At 37.1% G+C, this 22,303-nt stretch overlaps 1 protein-coding gene across 4 annotated transcripts in view; it reads left to right on the forward strand.

The window, feature by feature from the left end:
* Window positions 1-22,303, forward strand: part of LOC150102833 (uncharacterized) — a 630,466-nt gene that overhangs the window by 107,530 nt on the left and 500,633 nt on the right. For all 4 annotated transcript variants that reach the window (XM_090398795.1, XM_090398798.1, XM_090398796.1 and 1 more), the window contains exon 4: window positions 7,091-7,221. In XM_090398795.1, the coding sequence (XP_090254921.1) occupies window positions 7,091-7,221 (131 nt within the window). The remainder of the gene's footprint in view (window positions 1-7,090; window positions 7,222-22,303) is intronic.

Consider the following 22,303-nt stretch of genomic DNA (forward strand, 5'->3'; position numbering starts at 1 on the left):
TCTCCAAAGTAAGAAGTTTAGGTCCCAATATATGGAAATTACAGAGAAGCACTCAAAAGGATAATGAGAATGTGACTGAATACTATAATAGGTTACTGACAATTGCCAACAGTCTGAGCATCTGTAATGAGGATAAACCTCACCTCGACTGGGCAGTTTTTCATCAGTTTAGGGTATTGGTGAAGCAAGAATTAAAAGAGACTGCCAATAAGACAAAAATCACAAATCTTGAGGAATGTTTCCTCACTGTGAAAGAGAAGGAAGAGATGCTTAGAGACATTCATCTCACATCTGCTAACAGCAGTATTAACATGATTAAAGAGGCAAATAATTTCGCTTGCAAAGGTAAGAATGGAAGGGAATCAAGCACATGTAAGGGCAAGACTACCAAAGAGATAAAGGATAGTGAGGGAGAAAGAGAAAGATCAGTCAACGTTAATCAAGTGACTGAAAATGAATTGAACATCCAAAAACAAGTAGGGCTAACAAACATAGAAGTATGTTCTATAATAAAACAAGAAGTTGAACGGTTACAACAACCAATGATGGACCGTCTTGATACTGTTATGCAGCAGTTGGCAGCAGTAACGGTGAAGACCTCGGAATCAACTATGCCTCAAGCAGAGGAAACTAATGAGATGATGAGACAAGAAGTTGAATGGCTACAACAGCCGATGATGGACCCGTCTTGATACTGTTATGCAGCAGTTGGCTGCAGTTACCTGCAAAGACCTCCGAAGTATCTCTACCTCAATCAGAGAAAATAATGAACAAGGAGACAGAAGGGAGCCTCCTAGATGTTTCAGTTGCAATAAGATTGGGTGCTTAGCTCACAACTGTGTTAGTAACAGGAGACCCTCCAATAGAAATAATAGATATGAGTCGAGGTTTTGGCACACTCCTCATAATTATGAAGGTAAACCATGGAGAAGCTGACACTGGAATCATGAACAAAAAGGAAGGACAAAAATGATAATTAAGGGTAAGATTCAAGGATCACATTGTGATGTATTGTTAGATACTGGTTCCCAGGCCTCTGTCATAATGGAAGATTATTTTCAAGGAATAAAATCCCGTGTATAGCGAGGCATTTCTAATCTAAGGAGACCAATCAGATTATTGGGGTTATCAATATCTAAAGTTTGTGCAACCAAAAGGGTTAGCATAAAATTATACTTACCTGAGTTTAATATGTGTGTTTGGCAGGAGCTGTTGGTCCTCCCTGGTACATCTCGCCCATACGTTCAGATTATTTTAGGAACTAACTTTCTAGAGAGGTACAAGTTTCCTTGCAACTTCTCTAGAAATGAAATATTCCTAATGGGAAATAAACGGTTTAGTAGAGGGAACGAAAATTTTAAAGGTAGAAATAGAAATGAGAGATCTCATGAAGAAAGAATTCAAAGAAAAGGGAATGACGTGCTAACTGATAGAGTTATTGAAGGGTCTCAAGATAACCAGATTGATTCTGAAATAGCTTCAACTTCAGAAGTGAACAGTCAAGCTGAGACCTACCAAATATCAAGCGTAAAATTAGCAAATGACCAAGATGTTACAGAAGAAAATTTAGGGGAGGATTGTCCGAGAACAATCAGGGTAAACTAAAATGCGATAATTAATAGATCTAGAAGTTCCTGTAACAGTCTGAGACGGAACAAGCACAGAAAACATGAAGTTAATATACAACCTCAGTGGCAGTTTAATTATGCAAACTTCCTCTGTTTTCTTTTCATGCTTAGAAAAGCTATAAATGGTCTATTATGTTGGAATTTAGCACCTGCTACAAAGGTTGCACACTTACTAACAGATTGGGCAAGCTTTAGGAATAAAAAAAATAATGGAGAATTAGTTAGGTCGAAAACGTTAAAAGATTGCAATGAAATTAGGTATAATCTTGAGAATAGAACACATAAAGAAATGAAGTCCAAATTAGGTCCAAGAGAGATGCAAACGAAAGAAATAAACAAGATTGTAGTCATTCTCTCCAGAAAAATTGCAGGAAGGAAGTTGAAAAAAATTTTTTTGGGGGAGAGAAACCTATGTAAAATTGTTTATAGAAGTATTTTTATACAAAAATACCTCATATACCGATTTTAATGGTAAACAAAATTCACTAAAAATATTTGTGGATTAATAGAGAAATTTTCATATTTTTTAATTTGGAAATACTATTTTTTGTACATTACTGAATATTGTAACCTCAAAGGGTTTTTGTAAAAGAACAAAGGAATATAAATGTAAGATAAATTGTCTAAAGAAACCTCTTAGTCACCAGTAATTCTAGACGGATTAAGGTATTAACTAATGACTTGAGGCAACTGCAACCTCGGTCAACATTGCAAGGGGATTTCCCATCTTAATGCAATGACTGAAAAAAAAGTGGCAGGTGCAGAACAACGTAATACTCAGAGGATTAATACGTAGCAGAACCCAAGGTCATTGGAGAGGTATAAGGGGTGGTTGCTACGGCGATAAGGGGGCTTTTTAGTGGTTCCTTGGTCAGTGAGAAGTTACGAGGTCACGTGAAGTTACGGGCTTGAGAAGGCGATGAGGTCAGCGAGGGTCGAGCAATTAAGGCAACGAAGTTTTGCTAATCATCATAGAAGATGATGCGCAATCGCAAATGGGACCTGCGTTCCAGCCATTTGATGCCATAAGTGCGAATCAACTAATTTGTTGTTCCTAGAAGAAGAAAGTAGATAACAGAGTTCCATGCCGCCAAGTTCCTAACACTCGCAAACTGTAAGAGCAGAACTCAAAAATCCTGGAGAAAGTATCCATGTTTGTTGCTTAAGGTCAGAAGGAAGTGATTCCAAGGATCAATCAGAGAGGACCAGACAACTGTTTAAAGTAAGATCTTTCTATTGTTTTAGCTATAGACAGAATTGTGACGGTGACTTGTGGAGAGTTTGTTTGTTATGATACTTGAGGACTTTGGCTTTATACTAACCTTTGAATGGTCTTGTTAAATTATATGTGAGAGAAAACTTAGCTAATTTTTAAAGTGAAATATCGCGTGTTTAATATTATTGCTAGTAGCTATGCCTGAGTTTGTTTAAGTGAGATTGCTCTAAGTGTGATAAGGGTGTTAACCAAGGAAATATTATAGACACTTGGTCTTACAAGAATTGTGTTCATAAGAATAGTAATTTTAATTGGTATTGAGAATTGTCATTGTAGCATAGAACCTGATTTACTTGGAATTTAGTACTGACCTTTTGTACATTTCTTTGATGATAAATAAATTGTTTTCATGTTTAAATAACTTGCCTGATTTCTATTTCCAATGCACTACTCATTAATTTGAATCTGTGTGTCCTAAAGTTAGATTGCCACGACTGTAGATTAGTAAATATACGTTGATAGATTTAGTGATAAATAAGAGAGGAAAGTTCCGTAAGTTTTACTGTGTTTTTCTTCGGAGGGTAATTCAACTCCCAACCACAAAATTGGTGGCACAACTAGAAACTAAATAAATTTTCCAATTTCAGTTGAGAATAAACACCAGTAGGTCAAACAAAGGGATTGGCAATAGCCTGAAGCAATTACTTTGTTCTGTAAGTTTTGCACACGTGAGCTTTATTAATTGCGGCCATAAGTCAGATGTATAACAAGGTAAAGAAAGAAAGTTTAAGTGAGAATTTTATTTAAGAGATTTAAATAAAAGAAAATAAGATATAATAAAAGATTTTAATAAGTCATTTTAATTAAAATAACAATATTTTTATAATATATATATATATATATATATATATATACATATATGTATTATTATTATTATTATTTTTTAAACAAGATATTTTACATCAACTTAGAAAAAAAAAATCTTGTCGATAGTGTTGCCATCTATGGTCGAGGCAAGAACTTTTCAGACCACCTATATAGATAATGAATAACAGAGAGAATAATGTACATCCTTGTCTGATATCAGATTTAACATTATATCATCTTCCTGTAATTTCTTGAATTCTAACTGCTTGCTTACAACTCAAATAAAGACTAAGTATGGCTTGATATAATGCTCCATTGACGCCATGCGACTGTAGTGTTTTCAATAGTTTGTCTCTTGGCCCTTGTCATGTGCCTTTTCCAAGATCTACAATACTTAATATCTTTGTTATATTCCCATGATTTCTCAGCTATTTGTTGTTAAGTGAAGATCGGATCCTGACAGCCTCTATTTGGCCTGAATCCAGCTTGTTCTTCACCAAGCTTTTTCTTCCATAATCCTGCTCGTGTGTATTTGTGTAAATCTTACCAGGAACACTCATTACCGAAATACCTCTGTAATTCTCACATTCAGTTTTATTTCCCTTTTTATATATGAGTATATGAGATCTCTACTCCAATAATCATCCGGAATTCGTCCCTCTGTCCAGACTCTTGGAACTATGCAGTGCAACCACTGTAAGACTTTTATACTTCCATATTTGGGCATTTCTGGTTGAATATCATCTACTTCTGTTGCCTTTTCACATTTCAGACCTCTGATGGCTTTTTTCTACTTCAAGTATGGATATGTATTCCTGACTGCATGCCTGTTGAGTGTTTTTTTGCCAATGTGCTATCACTGCTTGTTTCAATTATCAAATTTTCGAAGTAATTATTCCATACTTCAAGGATATCTTTTTCTCCAGTTTCATATCACCTTTATCATCTCTAGTTCCTTTTACATCACTCTTTCCTCAATTTCTAAGCCTCTTCAACAACCTCCGGAATATTTTGCCACCTTCTTGTTATTTATTTTCTATGTTTTTGCCAAAGTCCTCCCATGACTTTTGTTTGGCTAGTTTTATATATAAATACATTTTTTTTTATTCTTGCAACAGGCATTGATGAGAATTCACTGACGGGAATCAAACTTACGTCTTTCCGACCATAGAGCTTCTTCTGTAATGACTAAGTTACGTAGGCTTACTTGTATATTATGTAATGAAATAAAGAAATTAATATAATTCCCTAATATTTCATGACGAGTGTATCTCGTTACATCTTCAGAGTGAAACATACAGCATGTCACTGAAGTCACATGAAGCAAGAAAGAACTGAACAAAGGTTACAAAGTGCTTCTCTTCTGCTACTTTCTGGCCATTCATGTGGTACTATTAGGACTGTGGAGGACATAGCTGAAAGTCATAGGAGAGCAAAGCTGCTTTCAAGATATACGGTGTATTTCATTGGATAGTTTTAACAATAAACTTATTAAGTTGTTTTACTACTAGCATTAAATTAAGATATTTGTATCTAGAAATTTTATAAGGGGAATATCTGTGTGTGTGTGTGTGTGTGAACAAGCTTTAATGACTGATACCAAGCCAGTGCTCTCTTTAGCCATGTTCTCTTTTCAGTTAACTCAGACGAAGGCCGCCAACACATTGTGAACTGGACTCAAACTTCTAACATCCATGTGTGCTATGATGAACCTGAGAGAAAGATTGTCAAATCTAGAGAAATTTCTCTAGATTCCACACTTTGCCTCTGTTCAGTATTGGCGCACTCACGACAATGCATAGTATACGTTTGTTTGGAACTCAAGCTCGCATTTTGTTTTCAAACACGCTACTGTCTTTTTGTACTTGTTCTGTTATTACAATTTTAAGTCTCTGTAATTCTTTATATATTTCTTTGATTGTGATACCTGAAGATGTTGATCAATTCAACGAAACTAGTGTACTAGTAGTATCTTTTTAAATATATCATGTCATATTTTTATCTCTTGGTATCAGTCATTAAAGCTAGTTCATAATATTCCTACCGAGTAAAATGAATTCTGAAAAAAAAAAAAAAAATGTATATATATATATATATATATATATATATATTCACACACTTTGTGTACTTGTGACATGTACATTGATATGTATCTGTAATGAGTACACAGATTTTATCAATTTTTGGAACTGCACCACTTGTTTCTCATACTTTAATGAGAAAGAAGCCCTAAATGAGCAGTTTCACCAGAATTTACTCCTCATAGTAACTTGCAGTATTAAATTTGTATACCAATTAAGAGAAAGCAAATATTAATGCACTTGGGCACAAAACCAGATACTTTCACTCTTCAGGATAGTCTACACCACAATATATAAATGAAGTTGTCTTGTAGTGACTATAGTACTGTATATGTATCACTTTTTTAAATGAAATCCAATGAAAGGTGTGAACCTATATTACTCTGTTTACAAAAAAAAATTAATTAGTGTATACTTCCAGTCATCACATATGGTTGTGAAGCTTGGTCTCTAATGAAAGCACAGACAAATAAACTATCAACAACTCAAAGAAAAATGGAGAGACTGATGATAGGCATCACATTAAAAGATAAGAAGCCAGACTCGTATCACTGACATCATTCTTCACCACGAGCAACTAAAATGGAAATGGGCTGGACATCTATCCAGAAGAGAAGATGAGTGATGGACAACTGGATTCCAAAAGAAGGGAAACAAGGCCAAGGACATCCTAAAAGAAAGTGGAGTGATGAATTGTCAAATTTTGTTGGGAGACCAAACAAAATTGGTCAACTATTGCGAAGAACAGAGAAAGGTAGAAGGAACTGGAGGAGGCCTTCCTCCAGTTCCAGTTGCAGTGGACAGAAAATGGCTGAAAAGAAGAAGGGTTAGATAATCTGAAAACATTGCTAAAGAGGCTAAACATGAATTTTTTCAAGCCTCTTTACACCTCTGATAAGGAAGCCTGATGAGACTTGAAAAAACAACCTTAGGCTTTTCTGTTGGTTAGAGAGCAACAATGTGAGAGTGACCTTCAACTGACTCAGTGTCATTCTCATTGGCGTACATCTGCCAAACAAATGACAGTTTTCTTAAAACAAAACTGGGTGATGGATCAATAAGAATGCTTTTTTTTCCTTTTTTTTGTGCTGTATTATAATTAACAATTAAGTTAAATTCATCTGCTTTTGCTTAAAGCCAAATTTAACTGCAGTTGTTGCTTAATTTTTATGATTACATTGTTTACCTATAGTTTTACATAACTTATCAAAAGCATAAAGTTGTAGAGAAAAATAGGTACATTTTATTATACTCACATTTTCTTTAACATCTTACATCTCATAACTTTTGTTTTTTAGGAAAGCTGAAAATGAAAGACCAAAAAAACAAGAGATAAAGGCAATTGACTGTGGTCATGCATTACATGACCACAGTCAATTAAAAGAAGAAGAAAATTCAGAAAGAGGAATGAAAGAGGTGCTCACTGAAGGTATTAATAATATATGATTTATATTTTTATGCATTGACAAAACTTAACAAAAGAATTCAAATATCTGATGAACACTCATTTTTTATGCCACTGTTCTTTTATTAAATGAATGTCAGATTATATTGAATCCTTGTGCAAATATCACTGATTCATACACAGTCAGTCCTACTATACAATCCTTTTTGTATTAGTTTCTAATTCAGTTGTTTTGGGTCATTGAAAGACTTTGATACCCAATTTTCCCCCAAATAATTCAGTGACAGTGAGCATTAAACCCATTGGCATAGATTTATTTCTTGCTTAGTTATTGACTTTATCAGGCACTTTCTACTGCACTTTATACTTGTCTAGTTTATATATATATATATATAAATATATATAAATAAGTTTTTTTTACCTTGGGAATAATGTATATTAGGGTTACCAAGTAATTTTATAAATTTGGTTATTTTACTCCTAATCCCAAGTAAGCAAACAGTTAAGTTTGCACCTGAAACGTAGTTCAAGTCTAAAGGTGGTGCAACACCACCTTTAGACTTGAACTATGCAGGTCATTTCTGTTAGCAGGTCATCTCTACGTATAGGAGTTGCCAAAAGGTGTGCCACCCTTTTTTAATAAATTACTCTGGATTTAGAGAAAGATGTTGAAAGTTTATTTTTCACTTGGTTAGAGTATAATAAAATTAGTTTAATCCTTTATCCAAGTGTGAGCAAACATAGTTTGAGCCTGAAAGTATCTTCAGGACTGGGGTAAGGTGGTACAACACCAGGTAGAGATGACCTGCTAATGCTTCTGCTGGTATCTTCACTTGGGCCTGGCTCCCACTGAAGAGACCTCAATAAAGGTCGAAACTAGTCTGGGTAGTGGCCCTTCGCTTAATGCATAACATTAGACATATCCGCAAGGAGATGTGTTTTGCATTATAGGAGATACTGAGATAGGGGTGTTGGTAGCTTGCTCCACCTTTGCAACGAGTTGCCCTGGTGTTGTACCACCTTACCCCAGTCCTGAAGATACTTTCAGGCGCAAACTTTGTTTGCTCACACTTGGATAAAGGATTAAACTAATTTTATTATACTCTAACCAAGTGAAAAATAAACTTTCAATATATGCAAAAATCTTAGCATATAAACTTAAGCATATAGTAGACCCAAAATTAATAGACAGACAAAATGGATTCAGAAACGGCAGGTCTTGCATAGACACTCTGCATTTACGTTAAAATTATTAATTGAAAAACACAGAGAAATGAACATAGAAACACACATAGCTTCTATAGATTACACCAAAGCATTTGATAAAATTATCAGAGAAAAACTATGGGAAATCCTAGAAGAATATGAAATACCAAACCAACTCTTTAGAGCCTTATGTAATATATATCAAGATAATAAAATATCTGTGAAGTACAATAATTCAACATCAAGCTGGAAACCAATAAATTGAGGAGTATGTCAGGGTTGCCCTCTCTCATTGGTTTTATTTAATATATACATAGATAAAATGATAAAAGAATGGAAGATAACTAATGAAGGAGGATTCAAAATAAACCATAACACCGTATTAGCTACTCTTCTTTTTTGCTGATGACCAAATAATCCTTAGAAACAATGAAGATGAACTACAAAAATCAACTACAAATATCCCTGTTCGGGGAAAACAGACAAATCTAAAGTCATGGCCTTCAAAGATGCTAATCCAATAAGAAGCAAAATAGTAATAAACAACAAAATAATAGAGCAAGTAAATACATTCAAATATTTAGGTTGCACAGTGTCATATGAAAATGAAGCTGATATAGAACCAAAGATATCAAACTGTTTAAAAATAACAGGCATTATGAATGAAATTTTTAAACTCAATTATGTACAAAAACACACATGAATAATAATCTACAATACAGTAGCTAAACCAGCCTTACTTTATTCAGTGAGATATGGACAACAAAAAAGTAGATGAAAGAAGAATTGAATCATCCGAAATGAAATTTCTGCACAGAACTGAAGGAGTCACAATAATGGACAAAATGAAGAGCAGCGAAATCAGAAAAAAACTTGGAATTACAACACCTCCCTAAATGAAACAGTTATTTGCTATAGAGAAAAATGGAAAGAACACATACTGAGAATGAATAGAAGCATAATACCTAAACAAATTCTAAATTACCACCCAAAAGGTACTCGATGCAGAGGAAGACCCTTAAAAAGATAGAATTGAGTCCGAAACAGGCCACTTGGCCTATAAGCCTGGAAAGGTTTATAGGCCAAGTGGAGGGTTCTACTAAGGAAGAAATGGAGCAGTTTTTTGAGGCTTCAGCAAAGGCAGCTGATACAATGAAAAGAGGAAAAGTTGATCCTTGCTGGAGATCTAAACAGCAGAGTGGAAAATGATTACCAGACATATATGAGTGTTCGGGGAAAATTTGGAGAAAATCTCAAAATAATAATAATGGTAAGTACCTGTTGGATTACTGCTTAGGACCATGCTCCAATATAAAAATATGCACAAATTCACATGGAGATAAGATGCCAGGAATAAGAAAAAGTCTCTTTGACTATTTCATAGTTGACAGCAACGCTTTCTCACTGGTTCATGACACGAGTATATAAAGGATTTGAAATAGGAAGTTGTTGGAAGTTTTTCCATTTGGTTATACTATAAATTAAAGATACCAAGAAATTATATACTTGGTTTAATTCTTTTTTCCAAGTGTAAGCATGCTACTGTGATTGTGCCTAATAACTCATCTCATGCTGCATCGGCTGTCACGCAGAATAATCAGAGCCGTGTTCAGGGCTTAGGCAGAGGGTCCTGTTCGAGAAGTATATTACAGTCTCCATCAAAAGTCACTGATACCGTGAATGAGCAACACAGAATGTATAAGATTAATCTTAGAAAGGAATTTTACATAGGTACATGGAATGTCCGGGGTTTACAGATGGGTACTCTTGAGATTGTCTGTAACTGTAAAGAGATGGATAGGTATAAAATTAACATCTTGGGAATTACAGAGACCAGATGGAATGGAGAAGGTCACTTCAAAAGACAGGATGGTAAGCTAGTTATTTACTCAGGTGGTGACTCAAAACATCATAGGGCAGCTGTGATACTGAAGACAACTCAGGCAAGACTTCTTGGTTATAACCCCATTAATGATAGGATACTCTCCATTAGACTTAAGGCTCAGCCTACCAATGTATCAATTGTGGTAGTTTATGCACCCCACACAGATAGGCCTGAAGAAGAGAGTGAAGAATTCTCTGAAAACTTACAAACTGTTTTGGACTGCATACCAAGGAGAGACATACTGTACATCTAGCAGACTTAAATGCAAAAGTGGGAAAGAGTATGAGAGTCAGGCCCGGCCTACCAATTAGGCTCAGCCTACCAATGTATCAATTGTGGTAGTTTATGCACCCTACACGGATAGGCCTGAAGAAGAGAGTGAAGAATTCTCTGAAAACTTACAAACTGTTTTGGACTGCATACCAAGGAGAGACATACTGTACATCTAGGAGACTTAAATGCAAAAGTGGGAAAGAATATGAGAGTCAGGTCGGAGTGTGGCATGTTTGGTCTGGATGAACATAACACCCATGGTGAAAGACTATTGGAATTTGCCCGTGCTAACAGATTAGTTATTACCAATACCTGCTTCTAGAAACATCCACGACGGACCTATACTTGGACATCCAACATTGATAGGTCAAGGCACCATATTGATTACATCCTGGCTCTCCAGCAGTGGAAGACGAGCATCTCTGATGTGCATACTTGTCCTGGAGCAGATTGTGGTACAGACCATCAGCTGGTAAGAGCCAAAGTAAGACTAAGACTCTGAAAACTTCCAGGTCAGGCACATTCCACTAGATTGGATGTTAGAGTAATTCCTAGTGGATTCACAGAAGAAACATCAACTCGGCTGGATGATTTTTTGGAGACCAATGAGGAAATCTCACCAGAAATGCTTTGGGAAGGAGTCAAGATGATAATACAGGATACAGTGAAGATGTATCTCAGCCCAATAAGAAAACCAAGAGACCCATGGATATCAGATTCAACATGGGTACTAATCAAAAGAAGGCGGTTGGAAAAACAAAGATTCACAGGGACCGAAGAAAACAAGAGATTACATAGAGAAATCAGAAGAGCCATCAAGCAGGATAAGGAAAAGTTCTATACTAATAAATGTGAAGAAATAGAGTTCCAGATGAGAAGGCATAATTATAAAAGGATGTTTTATTTAGTTCGTGAATTAAAGCACAAGTTCAAGCCTAAATTGAATGTCATCAAAGACAGGAATGGATCATTATTAACAGAAGAGTTGGAAATCAAAAACAGATGGAAAGAATACTGTGAGGAACTGTACAGCAGAGTGGATAAAGAAAATGTGGAGTCCTCCAACCAAGAAAATTTTGATTTGGAAGCTCTTCCACTTAGGCATGAAGTTGAAAGAGCAGTTAAGCAGCTCAACAGCAATAAGGCCCCAGGTGCAGATGAAATCCCAGCAGAGTTAATTAAGGCCACAGGGGATGGAGGGATAAGAGTGTTTCATAGCTTGATTACAAGGATATGGGAGACAGGATCATGACCTAGAGACTGGAAGAAGTCAATTTTCATACCACTACACAAGAAAGGTGATATGAAGGCATGTAAGAATTATAGAACTATTAGTTTGATATCTCATGCAAGCAAAATTTTATTAAAGATCATGCTAAATGGGATTGAGGCCAAAGTTGAGGCAGAGATGCCCGAGGAACAAGCAGGTTTTAGGAAAGGTAGGGGCAGCAGAGATCAGATCCTTTGCCTTAGACAGATCATAGAAAAATATAAAGAATTCAGACTCTCTGGTAATGTGTTTCTTAGACTACTCTAAAGCTTTTGACTGTGCTGAGCATGTGAAACTGTGGGAAGTAATGAAAAGAATGGGTTTTTCCTCAACACACTATCAGGTTGATGGCCAACTTGTATAAGGAGCAAGAAGCCACAGTACGAACAGGTGTTGGATTGACTGACTGGCTTCAAGTTGGAAAAGGAGTTAGACAGGGATGTTTACTTTCTCCTCACTTGTTTAGTATATATGCAGAGGACATCATGCGTGAAGCATTAGTGAGCTCAGGACAGGAATTACGATAGGAGGTAGATTGATCAGTAATCTGAGGTACGCTGATGATACAGTACTCCTTTGTAATGACATGGAAGAACTAGGACTAATTCTTGACAAAGTTAACAAGATCACTAATAACAGAGGACTTCAACTCAATTCTAGCAAGACAAAGATCATGGTTCTTAAAGGAAAAACAAACAGAGAAGTTCTTGAGAAACAAATGTATCTTAATGGAGAAAGAATTGAGGAGGTCAGCAAGTTTGAGTGCCTGGGATGCATTATTAATGTGAAGAATTGCTGTTCAGAAGATGTCAGAAAAAGGTTAGGAATGGCTAAAACAACAGTCAGAGCTAAAACAACCTGTCTAAAATCTGCAAGGATGGATCTTTCTCCATGGGAACAAAGTTGAGGATTTTAGATGCAGTTGTTTTTCCAACAGCGACTTATGGATGCGAGACTTGGAACCTAAAGAAGTCAGATAAGAAACGGATATCTGTTTCTTATCTGAGTGGTGTTACAGAAGGCTGTTGAGGATATCATACACCGAAAGGCATACAAATGAATGGGTGTTAGAAAAGATTAGTAGAACTTTAAGGCTCCTTAAGGATATTGACAGAAGAAAGTTAAAATATTTTGGACACATAGAAAGGATGGAAAGAGGACTTCTCAGAACAGTAATAGAAGGTAAAGTTCCTGGATAATAAATCAAGTAGGAGTTAAATGGATGAATAACACTATTAAACTTGAGCTGCAAAAAAAAGAAACAATTGTGGAGGGAATTGAAGGAGAAAGGTGACCAGCAGATGCAGGAACAGTATAAAGCTCAGGCCAGGATGTTAACAAGGGTGGTATGAAAAGCAAAAGCCGGTTATGAAAGAAAATTGGCCATGCAGGCTAAAAAGAATCCCAAACAGTTTTTTCAATATGTTGCAAGTAAAAGGAAAAATGCTCAAGGCAGAATGATTTTAAAAAATGCTGAGGGTAGGGAGGTAACCGAATCAGTCGATATAGTGGAATTACTGAGCGAGCACTTTTCAAGAGTATATCATCCAGGTGGTGACATTGCAGGAATGGAAGAATCAACAGCTTATACTGGAATTGTGTTGAATGAAGTAAAGGTAACTAGCCTATTACAGAACCTTAATGTCAATACATCTGTGGGATTGGATGGTATACCAGCTCGTGTCGTACGTGAAGCGGCTAAAGAATTGTCAGTGCCCTTGACCATTTTGTTTAATTTAGGCCTCGGGTCTGGGTCAGTCCCAACGGGGTGGAAAGAGGGGAAAATATTTCCGCTGCATAAAGGTGGTTCCAAGGCTGCTGTTAAAAATTACTGGCCAATCGGCATAACAGGAATCATTATCAAGGTCTTGGAGGAAATAGTCTAGAGGAAAATACAAGATTTGATAGATGAAAATGGGATACTGTATCAGGGACAGCATGGTTTTGTGAAAGGTAGGTCATGCCTGAGTAACTTGCTCACGTATTATAACACAGTGACGGCTGAACTGGATAAGGGTAATGGGTTTACAGTGATTCTACTGGACCTTGCTAAGGCCTTTGACAAGATACTACATTCTAATCAGTAAATTGCAGCATATGGGAATGGATATAGGGTTACTGAGATGGATAGGAGGGTGGTTGATGGAGAGATATCAGAGAGTGGTTTATTCAGGAGTAGAGTCCAAAAGATGGCCTGTGACTAGTAGTGTGCCGCAGGGTTCTATTCTTGGACCACTGCTGTTTAATTTGTTCATTAACGATATAGAGAAGGATCTAAGAGGAACAGTTCATTTGTTTGCTGATGATGCAAAGTTGGGTAGGGCAATAGTGAATGCAGATGATATCAAAATTTTGCAAGATGATTTGGATAGATTGGAAGTCTGGGCTAAGGAGAATGGATGTCCATTTGATGTGGCAAAATGTAAGGTTATGCATTTTGGGGTGAAAAGATTAGCAGCAGTTTACTACATTGATGGAACTGTACTCCAGGAAATTGATGAGGCATGAGATTTAAGAGTTTTGGTGGATAAGGAGTTGAAATTTAGGGGGCACATTGCAAAAGGCCAGATCAGCTCATCAAATCACTTGGTTGCTGAAGAATATATTGACAAACAGAGACAAGCAAGTTATTGTTCCTCTGTATCGAGAAGATAAGACCCTCCATCTCGACTTGATAAGACCCCATCTGGACTACTGTGCCCAGATTTGGTCACCTAGGTTTCTTCTTGATGGGGAGGAGGTTGAGAGGATCCAACGGCGAGTGACCAAGATTATAGCAGGTCTGTGGAATGAACCTTATGAGAACAGGTTGAGGATTTGTGGGTTGCAAAAATTGGTTGATAGGCGGAGGAGGGGAGATATGATTGAGACATTCAAATTACTGAAGGATTTCTATAAAATTAATTCAGAAGATATTTTTGAGAACAGGGCTGGTTGTTGGAGGACTAGGGGACATCCATGAAACTGGGCAAAAGTGTGGTTAGTAAGCGTCTTAGAGCTGGGCTCTTTACTTTTTAGAGTGGTGAGTGAGTGGAATGGGCTGCCAGAGTCTGTGGTGTATGCTGTGACAGTGAATGAGTTTAAGGCGAGGTATGATAGATACTGTATGCACGTCAAATAGTTGTGATGAATATGATTTGGGGCTTCAATCGATGAGTCTAAGGACTCCTGGAGTTGCCCGTAATAATAATAAACACTAATGTCCTTTCTTGAATTTTCTTGGGATAAAAGAATGGAAGATCAGGATGTGAGGTTGTCAGAAATTCTTAAAACACATTTCTCTTATCAATTATTTTGAAATAAGACATTGCACTGTATTTACTACTACAGTAAAACTTCTTTGTTTGGCTTGCATCAGTGTAGCACAGTGAGATGGTTTTTATGCATGATCATTTTCAATACACTTATTACACTATATAGACTTTAATTGCCTAGAACCACAATGCAGCTTCTGCTTTGTTTTGCTTGAGTCTGTGCATATGGTGTTTGTGGGAGGAGATTGTTTTTGCTGTGCAAAATCATTTTCATTTTGATACTAAGCTATGAAATATATATACAGGAATTGTTTATTATTCATTAGTTGTTTATATTTCTCAACAGATCTCTCTCCCAATTCTCGTACTTTTTTTTTTTTTTTTAATTCTGCTCAAACTTGCTTGTCTAGAGGTTCTAGAATGATATATAATTTGTTTCACACCACAGCAATTTATTGGACACTCATAATACCACATCTGGAAATTATTAGTAATTCATTTGTCTCTAACGAATGTATTGTTTCCCTTCTTATATACGCCAGTCATTATTCACACATGGTTGTTTTCACTCCTTAAGAATCTTATCTACTCTGAAACTTACATCAACAAACAGACCATTGCCATAGTTGCATCTTTTTGCACATTCCCTAAAAATACATGACAGTATGTCATCATAACCACAAGCATATCACCATCTAGTGTGATCGACACTAATAACTCTGATTGGGAAAGTACTCATGAAATAATTCCACTACAACCCTTGCCATGCCTTCTACTGTAGTTATCGATCACTGTTATCCTTCCATAATTATTGATCTTCTTATTACTTAACAGAAGAATTGCTTGAATTTTCATTGGCCTAGTCGATGAACTCTCTTATTCCACTTTCTCCTTCTTTACCATGATTGCCACTTTTTCAACCAGAATTTTATATTCCTCATACGTTTCATCACTACCTACTGCCTTGTACCTACTTCATAATAGCATCTTCCTTTCCTTTCCTCTACTACATGGTTGATTTCATCATTCATCCATATGTCACTTTTACTCTACATATTTACGTAATGCTTAGTATATAGTTGTACATAGCTAATGTTAGGTTCATTCTAATCATATATAGCCACAGCTGGGCTACAAAATGGATCTAATCATCTGGATTCCATAGGGGATAAAAAAGTGGTGGAGAAGATCTAGAAGCAAGTGATGAAGGGCATAGCAGACTATGGAATATCCCTAAAGAGAATAGTTTGAAGGTCTGTGGGGGGGGGTCAAAAAAGTAGCCAATGAGCAAATAAGAGTGTACTTGACAGAAGCATATAAATTATTAAAGGAGTTTTATAGAAATGACATCAAAGATTAAGGGAGAGAACATGGATCATAAAATGCCTGGAAATTGCATTAGAGTGTGCTTATCAAGGATGTTAGGATTTATTGTTTTGTTTGGTGTTGCTAGATTTTTTTGCTTGAAGAGTGGTGGCAAATTGGTAGAATGGACTGCAGAGGTAGTTGTAAGTGCTTTATCGGTGGATGAGTTCAAGGAGAGATATCATAGGTATTGTGTGAACAGTGGTTAGAATGGATTTCCCACAGTGAGTTTTTTTAACTCCATGTAGATGCCCAAGAAATGATATATTAATAATAATGCTATATTTTAAAGCCTCTGTTCCCATAGCTCATTCAAATTCATTCAACCCATTCAAATTCACTTCATACATTTACCAATTGTCTGACTTGTGTACAGTCAGCCAGGTTAGTTGAGCTTTTAGTGTATCCTTTGTGGGCATGGATATTTATGATTGTCCTTAGGTGAAAGATGAATTTCATTACCTGATTTGAAACCACTGCCCTGCTTATTGGAGACATGAAGTGATTTGGAAAAGCTTCATTTTTGGTCAAGGTTTGAGTTCTGGCTTATATAAAAATATCTTTCGTCTATTCACAATGCTAATGTATTATGGGTTTGCAGTGTTTTACATTGAAAAAAACAAAAACAAAAACACAATTCTCTATAACATGAATTATCTCTGCTCTCCTTCTCAAGACCTCAGCAAACATATCTGGGTATATGCTAACCATTTTTGCCCAGTATACTAATATTATTTGTTTACCGCACCAACTTTCTCAAATTCCTTTCCATGTTCTTTTTTTTTTTCACCTCACAAATCATTCATACTTAGAACTTCCACTGATTCTAATGCCTGTTCATCCTTCTATGTAAGGCCTCAGCAATCTGTCTTTCTGTGTCATGTGGAAAATATGTTTTATGCACTGTATTATTATTATTATTTTCTGTAATTCCTGCCTATGAAAGGTTGTAAATTTATAGTACATGAATACCACTAAAGATGTTTTTGTTTTCAATTTTTATTACTTTTGTTTTTTGTATTTTTTTTATTTGGATACTCCAGAAAGTCTGCTCTAGAGACCAAACATGGAACTTGTTCAAGCAACTTCAGGCCTCCAGTTGACAGGGTGATGGTGGTCTTGTATTTGCAATGAAATTCATATCCTTCCTAAAGAAAATCACAAATATCCATTCTCATAGCAGGAGCCAAAATCACAGTTTGTTGGTTGGAAAGCAGATATGTTAACTACACTGCTCCCCAACCAACAGGCTGAGGGTTCGATGGAAAGATGTCAACGGACACTATAGTGTGTGGAATAAGCAGCCATGACACCCACCTTAATAAGATGTAGGACCTCCTTTCACTGCATTGACTGCAGCAATCCTATGGGTATATTTTCCACAAGCATACGATAACAATCAATGGAAATTTTGGACCATTCCTCCTATAGGCAGAATGGTCCAAAATGTGGTCCTGGACTGTTGGGGCAGATGTCCATTGACCTCACCTGACACTCCATTTCATCCCACAGATGTTCAGTAGCATTGAGATCTTGGCTTTCTGGGGGTCTGTCAAGTGTGGTTACATTTATGTTCTACAAACCATGCAGTTACAGCATCATCCTTATGATAGTGCATTGTCTTGCTGAAAGGGACAATGATCAGTTCCATAGAAATGCCACCAAGTAGAAAGCATTGCATTGTTCAGATACCTCTTGGAGTTCAGTGTTTTTGGCACCACAAACACGGGTCCAAGGCCAAACTAGAAATAACAGGACCATACCATCACTCCTCCACCTCCAAAGTTCATAGTTGGGATTAAGCACTGTGGTAAGAGACATTCACCGAGCATCCATCTGCACAGAGGAGGGTGTAGCATGGTTCATGGCAACATAACATAGCTTTCAAAGCTTCTACATTCTACTATAGATGTTTTTTGCACCACTGTAGAAGAAGGCTGCATGTTGGTTCGAGTAATGTGGGGCTTGCTTATTATGGTCCAACCATGAAACCTCATGTTATGAACCTCAGTTCTGAATGTTTTTGTCAGATTCATGTTTCAGTCAACGTCCAGAACTATGCATTCAGTGTCTCAGCTGATGAATAATGGTTTTTATATATTATCCTTCATATCATCCTCCAGGCATGTTCGATGAGTGTGATTGGTTGTCCACTTGCAGTTGACACCATGTGCTTCCATCTCAGTATGGTATCACTGATTGTTGACCTGGGATGGCCCAATTTGTCAACAATTGCCAAACCAATAGGACTGCAACATGGCATACTATCACAATGACTCTTTCAAACTCGGTCAGTTCTCTTCTTGCAGCAATTTTACCTGGACAAAGCTTCACTGACTTAGGAGCATCATATTCCTCCAATTTATTCCAGTTATAAACACTTGACTCTTTAAATGGCATGATGCACTTGCCCATGTGGAATGTCTGTTGACTTCTTTACAAGCAGTGCATTTTGCCAACCAGACTAGCAAAGAAACATTTCCCAGGTAAGACTCAAACTTGCAGACTGTTATGAGACCATCTCAGCTCATGATTATAAGGACTATGCTCTAACCAGTTGCACCACTGGGGAATGATAGTCTTACCACACCACACAGTGCTACATGGTTATCCTTTGCTATTTCCTCCTCTTTCATATAAATCAATAGCCTCTTCATATCTTCAGTTTTATCCCACAAACTACATTGTACGCTTCATTTTAACTAACTCTTGCCTCTATAATAAATTTAGTTTAATCCTTTATCCAAGTGTGAGCAAACAAAGTTTGCACCTGAAAGTGTCTTCAGGACTGGGGTAAGGTGGTGCAACACCAGGGCGACTCCTTGCAAAGGTGGACCAAGCTACTATCACTCCTATCTCTGTATCTCCCACAATGCAAAACACATCTCCTTGCAGATATGTCTAATGTTATGCATTAAGGGAAGGCCACTACCCAGACTAGTTTCGACCTTTATTGAGGTCTCTTCAGTGGGAGCCAGGCCCATTCTGGAGATACCAACCAGAAGCATTAGCAAGGTCATCTCTACCTATAGGAGTTGCCAAATGGTGTGCCACCTTTTTAATAAATGACTCTGGATTTAGAGAAAGATGTTGAAAGTTTATTTTTCACTTGGTTAGAGTATAATAAGCTTAGTTTAATCCTTTATCCAAGTGTGAGCAAACAAAGTTTGCGCCTGATCTTGCTAATGCTTTTGGCTGGTATCTCCACTTGGGCCTGGCTCCCACTGAAGAGACCTCAATAAAGGTCGGAAGAAAACGAAATCGAGAGAACAAATGATGAAGGAATCGAAAGTGGAAAAAATCGAAAGAATGAATGATATTGAAAGTTGGATGCATGTTGGACCAAAATTATGGAAGCACAGAAGGATGAATGAGAGTGAAAGTGAGAAGAGGGGGGGGTTCAAGAGTTAGAAAATTAGGAAGATTGAATGATAGAGAGAATGTGACACGAGATTCAGAAGTAGAATTGGATTGGATGAGGAAAGAGATGAAATGGATGCAGAATGAAATTAAGAAAATTCCGGTAAAAAATATTTAAACAAATCATGATGGCACGAAACAGTTAATGAAAGATGAGCGAGCGGCATTGTATGACGACTCCAGTATTAAAAGTGGGCTGGGTGATAAGATGCATAACGTATGTTTTCCATGTGGTAAAATGAGTAGAGTGGTTGAGGCATTGCATATGAGGAGGGAGCGAGCAAAGGAGTTAATGGTTTTAATCAATACAAATGATTTTGACAGAGGACAAAGAGAGCATCAGATGGATATCAGAAGACTGCTTAGAAGGATAAAAGAAAATAGTGTCACAGGAAGGATGGTCAGCATATTGCCTAGGTATGACTGTGGTGAGATGAGGCAGAGAACAAGGATTTTGAATGATTATGTTGGCTGAAATGTGTGAGGAGACGGAGTGCAGTTTGTTAATGTGCGGAATGAGTTTGAGTGACGAAGTGAGCTGTATGGGAGTGATGGGCTGCAATTTGAGTGGTTATGGTGTGAGTCGCTTGGAGAGACTGCTGCTGGAAGGTAGAAAAGTGAGTAGAGAGAAAGAGAATAAATCAGATCAAGCAGGAAGTGATGTGGAAGAGCAGAAGAGTAAGATACGAGAGATTGAAGAGGTGGTTATGAATGAGGAAGTAAGTGGTATGAGTATAGAAAATGAGAGAATGGATGTGTAAGAGGAACAGGAAAACGGGGAGCATCAGGGTGGACAGGGGTACACAGCATGATAAAGGTGGATGCTTCGAGAGGAGGTGAGAGCATGTGCACAAAGGAATGGAATGACCTGGGATCAAGAGGAAACAGTTGGACTTGAAAAGAGTTTTAAAATGAATAAGCAGAAAGGCAAATGGCCCCAGTCAAGCATTGAGAGATCACATCGAGTGGCAGAAGCTTGTGGAACTAGGATCCAGAGTTGGGTTGACAGCAAGGGTATCATCTTTGATGGGCAGCATGGATTTGCTAAAGGAAGGTCATGTTTTAGTAATCTACTTACTTAGTACAATAAAGTGACTGCTTCCTTGGACAGAGGAGAAGGATACACAGTGATATACTTGGATTTCGCAAAGGCTTTTGATAAAGTACCTCATGATAAATTGATAATCAAACTGGAGTGGATGGGATTGGATATTAGGTTATGGCATTGGATTGGAGATTGGCTGTCTGATAGGTATCAACAAGTTGTGTATGGGGGAGCGATGTCAAGGAAAAGGAAAGTCACTAGCGGAGTGCCTCAGGGATCTGTTTTAGGGCCATTACTGTTTAACTCGTATGTTAATGATATAGGTGAAGATTTGGATGGAGATATTCAGTTGTTTGCAGATAATGCAAAATTGGGATGAACCATGAAGAGTAGTGAAGATGTTGTGACCTTGCAGGAAGACTTGAATAAATTGAGTGATTGAGCACGGAAATGGGGATGCAAGTTCAATGTTGCAAAATGTAAGGTTTTAAAATTTGGAAAACAAAGATGGGATGCAGAATTTATGCTTGGTGAGGATACATTGTTGGAGGTGGAAGAAATAAGAGATCTGGGGTGATAGTAGATAAGAATCTGAAATTTAGTGGACACGTAGCCAAAATTGTGAAGACAACATAAAGGCTTCTGGGAATGATGCGGAGGACACTGACATGTAGAAGTAGGAAGATTTTTGTTCCATTGTATAGGGCTTTGATTAGGCCACACATTGACTATTGTGCCCAGATTTGATCAACTGGTTTTCAGAAGGATGAAGAGATGTTGGAAAGGTTCCAAAGGCGACTGACTAAGGTAGTTTCTGACCTCTGGAATGTCGAGTATGAGGAAAGATTGAGGAGATGCAATTTGCAGAGTCTAGTGGACAGGAGGAAGAGGTGAGATATGATAGAGACCTACAAGTTGGTAAGGGGTTGTTATAGGATCAATGCTAGAGAAGTTCTACAGAAAATAGTGGGTGATCGAGGGAGAACCTGAAGTCATCCCTGGAAACTGTATAAAGGTGTGAGTAGGGGAGTGAGAGGCATGTGTTTTCATTCAGAGTTGTAAATGATTGGTATGCCTTTACCTGAGAGTGTGGTGTCTGCAGGGAGTTTGAATGTGTTCTAAGCACAGTATGATGAGCTGTGTTTGATAAAGGGATCTTTCAGATGATTCTTTGACTCATGGAGTCAAATGATGTCTTGGGTAATAATAATAATAATAATAATAATATTAACAGGGTGCATAAATATGTTTTCCTGTTTGTATGTTAAGAAATAAATGAACATGTATCAGAGTTAGTAGTAGTGGGGGCAGAAATGACTTGGGGGGTAAAGAAAAATGAATTTTAAAAAGAATTTGAGTAAGTTATTATCGGAGGCAAAGAATAACAG

The sequence above is a fragment of the Typopeltis vanoorti genome, chromosome 10 (assembly GCF_054136105.1).
Source record: "Typopeltis vanoorti isolate ZY-2024b chromosome 10, IOZ_Tvanoo_1.0, whole genome shotgun sequence".
In the NCBI taxonomy this organism is placed as follows: Eukaryota; Metazoa; Arthropoda; class Arachnida; order Uropygi; family Thelyphonidae; genus Typopeltis; species Typopeltis vanoorti.